The sequence below is a fragment of the Alligator mississippiensis genome, chromosome 1 (genome assembly GCF_030867095.1).
Source record: "Alligator mississippiensis isolate rAllMis1 chromosome 1, rAllMis1, whole genome shotgun sequence".
Taxonomy (NCBI): Eukaryota; Metazoa; Chordata; order Crocodylia; family Alligatoridae; genus Alligator; species Alligator mississippiensis.
In genome coordinates this window covers 268345951-268351950 of record NC_081824.1, presented here as the reverse complement: position 1 = coordinate 268351950, position 6000 = coordinate 268345951, and the positions used below count along the sequence as shown (strand labels likewise).

The window sequence follows — 6000 nt, the reverse complement described above, 5'->3', positions numbered from 1 at the left end:
AAACAGAAGCAGTGGGTATCTGTCTTCACTGTACACTGCAGTGTAGTGTAAACACATGAGCTTGCTCTGGTCCTGGGATCAGTCTAGCTGCAGTTGCAGGAAACTGCATGCAGGTTGGTTTACCTTCCTGAGAAGAAGCAAGGTAATTTGGCCCCCAGATAGCTCCATGAAGTTGCCTCTAAGCTGCTGCAGATAACTGCCCCACTCTGTACCCAAGCAATCTCATTCAGAGCTAGTACAGGTGTCTCTACCGTACTCTGTAGTGTGCTGTGCAGGTCTCACCTGAGACAAGCTGAGGGGGAGAAGGCAGGGTCAGCTGGTTAGAAATTTTGTGAGAAGTAATTAGTTGCATGAAGGTTGAAAATCATTCTGTCAAGTTGCTTTGAAAAACAGGGTGCCAAGTTACCTACACTGGAAGACATATCATGTAGTTCCCACCAATTGTCTGGCTTGGGTATCCAGAAGCCTGGGCCTTGATTTCCAGGAAATTACTGTTTTGAGATAGAGTGAGGCAGATATCCTGCAAACAGAGAGCCCTGATCTGGACTGTACTCAAACTCCACCATGTTCTGAACCTGAAGATCGGAAACTAAACCAGCATCGGAGCAGGGATGGGCTGGATTGAGAGGATTGTATTGGGCCTATATCTCAGCCAAAGTCAGAGCAGACTGATGTCAGTTAACTGAAGGTGTCAACAGGACAGCAAAGAATTAGTGAAGCAAAAGCTGCCCTTTATTACAGGTGGGAAGAAAGATGGAGCAGGAGCCACAGTACTGGCCCACACTGCTCAAATACCCTCATGCACTGAGGCAATATTCTCACAGCTGTTTATGTGAACTTTAGGGCCCCTTCGTCTCTACACAAATTTGGGCAGCATAGTCCAAAGCAGCTCTAGCTCAATGGCTTTGAAATTCCCATGGGTTGTAATACCCCTGAACTTATTTATCCAGCCATTTCTCTCAGCTGTAACACAGGAGCCAAGTTTACTACAATGCCCTGTTATTTAAGGAGAGTGGCAAGGTCTTATGTTGGCCCTTCAAGGAAACATCTTCACTGGCACTTCTTTAGCTGGACTATGTTCACTGTATTGTCCAATGTCAGGTCATGAGCACACATCTGGTGAAAAAACAAGAGAACCACATTTCCCTTCCCCAACTGCAAGTGCATTTAGGTTTCTGAACCCCAGACCTGCTACATGTATCTCCCCTCTTTCCCCAGCGCCAGGGACTTCTAGAGAGATTTGGACCAAGTTCACAAGTTAATTCTCTCCCTCTGGGCCAAATCCAGAGGCACAAGGAACATTTGTAAGTGTCACCAGCTTCAACAGACAATGAAAGAGCTAGGTTTAACACACTGGCATCCCTTTTTAGGAAGGCAGAGATGGATGAAAGGCATTTATATTAGGCTGGAGACATGTGTACATCCTCAGTACACTGTCTGGCCTGCAGTCATTACAATTTGATCTGTTTGCAGAAAATTCCATTGGTTTCCTTGATATCTCCATTCATAACACTTCACCAAGGGCTGAGCTCCTTACAAAGGTCTACCCAATCCAGGAGCTTCCAACAGGATTAGGCAAGAACTGATCTTGTGCATACAGTTTGGGACTCTGGGGAACCATGTTCTACCACAGCCTAAATGGGTGATTTTAAATGAGACACTTAATCTCTGAGCTTTGTTTCCCCACCTATTAGATAATGCCTCCTTCCTCTCCACATCTTGCTTACTTTTGCTCTGTTCTGATGCCATTTTGGGGAGGAATACCTCTGTGACCATATGGAACTCCCTCTACCACTGGGAGTCACCCAGAGGGATGAATTGGGTCTTAGACTACAAGCATTTTGAGGCAGGGGCAGTCTAGTTTATTTGTGAAGTGTAGTACAGGCACTATGGGGCTCTGAGTTCTTCCAGAGTATCTAAAACCAGGTTTAGACTGCATGTCCAACAGTGGCACCCTCAAACACGACACACTACTCCACATAAGCTAGAAGTCATGTTGCCAAGACCACGGGATACCAGAGGCAGGCTAATTAGTTTCAAGGGGTGACGGTATTACTCAGCCCACACCAGTGCAGATTCCTCTCCACTATTTCCAGCTCAGGCGGCAGCCTGAGTGAAGCAGCAAAACATGTTTGAGGGCACAGATACTGGGCACAACATTGTTTCATCCTTGACCTGACCTATGTACAGTGTCAGAAAAATTAGAAGTAGATTCAAATCCATTTTATTGTCAAAGTAGCTTGAGAGTCAGAAAAATGGTAATGTCACTGTAGGTTTAACATGCTCTGATTATGTCCTGACACTGAATTTATACAGACATTCTCTATTTCCAATGGTACTAAAGTCCCCTGTCTATTGCTGGGCTCTGACACTGAAGGAAAATATTTTCTGCCCATCCTTTTCAATGCATCCTTTACCTCTTTATTCCTTAAACTGTAGATAAGTGGGTTTAACATGGGTGTTACAATGCAATACAAGGATGAAACCAAGGTATCCACATCCAGGGAGTAGCCTGAGCTGGGCCGATTATAATTGAAGTTGGCAGTACCATAGAATATGATGACCACAACCAGATGCAAAGTACAGGTGGAGAAAGCCTTAAATCTGCCCTTAGCTGAGCGTATCTTCAGGATGGCACCAACAATGAGGACATATGAGACCAGAGTGAAGAGGCAGGGGCTCAAGCCGATCAAGGCACTAGCCAGGTGAAGCACAGTTTCGTTGATGTAAGTCTCTGAGCAAGAAAGCTTCAGCAGCAGTGGGACATCACAGAAAAAATGACTGAGTTGATTGGATCTGCATATAGCTAAGGTAGAGGTGAGGAGTGTGTGAACCAGAGAATTCACCAAGCCACACAACCATGAAAACCCAGCCAGCTGCACAGAAACCCGCCTGCTCATGACACTCAGGTAATGTAAGGGGCTACAGATAGCCACATATCTGTCATAAGCCATGACTGCTAACAGGACACATTCTGTGCCAGCACAGGTAATGAGGAAAAAGAGTTGTGTAATGCACCCATCATAGGAGATGGTTTTCCTGCTTCGGAAGAAGTTTACCAGCATGACTGGGATTGTGGCAGATGTGTAGCAAATGTCTAAGAAAGACAAGTTACTAAGAAAAAAATACATGGGCTTTTGAAGGCTTGGATCGGTCTTAACAAGGGTTAAGATCAGAGCATTCCCCAGCAAGGTTACCATGTAGATGACCAGGAACACCAGGAAGAATAACATCGGAAGTTCAGGGTGGTTCAAAAAGCCCAGGAAAATGAATTCTGTTATCGGTGCTTGATTTCCCATTTGCTCAGTGGCTTTGTTTGAATCTGCCAGGAGAAAGGGTGTGAAGAATAATCAGTCTGCAAACATTGAGCATATAACATGAATACCACTTTGCCTTTCTGAAGAAGCTTCCAGATTATGGGGCAGATCTTATGCAAACTAGCATTTGCTCAGCTGAAATCCAGGGAGCTATGCAGGTTCACAGCAGCTGAGGATCAGCACTAATGATCTATTGTTATTTTATTAATAGAATAGGTAGAGTGTACAAAATGCATATGAGATGTGTTCACCAAGATTACAGGCTAAACAGGATGACAGTGGAACGAAGGCTGCCAGGGTTAGCAATGCATGTTTTGGTTTTTTGGGGGGTGTTTCTTACTAGACCCCCTTCCCTACAACCCAAAAAACCTCAGGAAAAAATGCAGTTAAGATGCTAAGCATGTCCTGATAAATTTAGGGTAAAATACATAATAGAGATATCTGCAATTGTTTCTGTGATTATTTCACCAGCATTACAAACCTATGGAATTTGGTGTTAAGGTTAAACCTGAAAGTAAACAGAACATGCAGAGGCTTGGAGATGCAGAGGTAGGGTATCCATTAACCATCAAAATTAGCATAATTGTGCTCTGCAGCATCAGTTGTAGTACCCAGACAGTTATATGTAGGGTATTTAACTGGTTGAAGCCCAAGATTATAAGAACAATTTTAAAAGAGAAGTTAATATTTTTTTTTCCTCTTTCCACTAGCCCGTAAAGGGAGTTTGGCTGCACTGGCTGTGCATTTCCAAAACTTTACATGCTTGGATTTCTTTTAAATTTAACCTTAATCCTGAACATGTTAAACTTCCTCCTTTACTCCTTACATAAATCCCTCCTATCCTTTACAATGAGTTACTGCTGTTTGTGCTACCTCTTGATGTGCCTTAACAACTGTTACCTTATTTCAGATTTTTGTGTGTGTGTTCAGGGGTGATTTTTTTCCCTGACGTGATTTCTGCTAGATTAGAGATCTGGTTTTTTGTTGGTCCTAACCTGTTTTAATGAGACCCATTTGGGTATTTCTGCAGGAGATCCTTTCAGTTCAAAAGATAAGCTGTACAACCCAGCTGGATAACAAAAGGAGAGGAGTGATTCTCAACCTTTCTGATACCATGGCTCACCTCCATAAACCCCACACCCCAACGAGCCCCCCTGATGTCCACTGACAGCCCCTAAGCCCAGCCCTCAGCTTTATGCACAGCCCCATGGCCTATCTCTCTCAAGGTCCTCTTGCTGGACCAGCCATAGAGACATAAGAAGCAGATTTGTCTCATGCTAGCTCTGCAAAAGAAGCAGAAAAGCTGTGTTTGCATGACACTGCACAGGGGCTAATTAGCCCCCATTTCAATGCCGCACAAAGACAACTCTCTCACTTCCTCTTTGTGAGATACAGCAGCCCAGCATCTTAGCAAGAGACTGTAGAAAAAAATTCTTATTCCGTGTCCACCCTTGCAGCCTACCTATAGCCCCTCCATAGCCCACTGTTTCAGAACCACTTGTAGAACATTTCCTTGTTTTCTTGGGTTTGTATATACACAAATAACATACAGGATCTGACATTTCACTCTGATTGCAGAGTTACTGTAATTAAGAACTGAAGCTTTATGAATTTTAATCATCAGCTGTAAGTGGTACATTATCTCTAGTTCACAATGAAAGCAATCAAGTGGACAAGATATTTTTAGAGGAATTGCTGTGGCAATATTACATTAAGTAGCAGTGAATATACTATTTTCGCACCCAGTGATTTCACGTTTTAATGTGACTATGGATCAGAGTTAATGAAGAAGTGGTTTCCTAAGGGTGGTTAAAAGAGCTTGCAGGAATTAATACTCTGGTACAAGGAGAGTGAACTAAGCCAAGCTAGCTCTGGGAACACTTTAGTTCTGGGGGTCTTATTCTGCATCCACTGAAATCTATGTCAAAGACCTTCACTGAACATGTACAAGATCAATCATGGAAGCATCTTTGTGGGTTTGTTGTTTTCCTTTTGAGTAACAGCAGAAAGGCATGGAGAACCACCCCAGCACTTGCATTCACATGCGGGGAATGCTGGCAGTGGCAACGTGAAAGCTTTTGTTCTAAATCTTACACAAGGCTAATGCATAAGCATTGAAATCCTGCTCTTGCTGGATTTTAAGTTCACCTGTAAGTACAGAACCCTCTTCTTCAGAGACCGGAAGGAAGCGAAGCACTGACAGAGGATAGATTTCAAGGCACTGATATTAGATTAAAGGAACCTGATAGAAATTCACTGCAAAAGCATTTTACTTGAAATTGGGGCACATGTGTTGTGCCAGACTATAATCCTTGCAAAAAGACATTCTCGTTCTAAGCAGAGAGCTGGTATAGCAGGAGTAGCTGCTCAAATTGTACAAAGGAATCAATGTACCTGCAGCAGACCTCTAAGAACTCTTTTTCAAGTTGCTTGCTTGGTTTTTGCCAGCCCTAGGGTTGGGACATTAGGAGGCAATAGAAAGCTAGACTTGCATCTAGAGGGTGCCTGGAGCTCATACCAAGAGCCAGCTACCACACGAGTATCTTGGTTTTTCTGCTGAAGATTCCCACAAAAAGACCAGTTACTATCCAAAGCTAATGGCATTTGTGATGTGGACACTTCTTCCCCCCAGAACTGCACAGAGAGTACTGCCTCAGCCTTTACAAGACTCAGGTGGCAGCAA

At 43.6% G+C, this 6000-nt stretch overlaps 1 protein-coding gene across 1 annotated transcript; it reads right to left on the bottom strand.

Moving 5' to 3' along the window:
- Positions 1-2201: 2201 nt before the first annotated feature.
- LOC102567279 (olfactory receptor 5V1-like) lies at positions 2202-3318 on the bottom strand. Its single transcript, XM_014598975.3, has one exon. The coding sequence runs from the start codon at positions 3297-3299 to the stop codon at positions 2265-2267; it is 1035 nt and encodes a 344-aa protein (XP_014454461.2). The 5' UTR covers positions 3300-3318; the 3' UTR covers positions 2202-2264.
- Positions 3319-6000: the final 2682 nt, after the last annotated feature.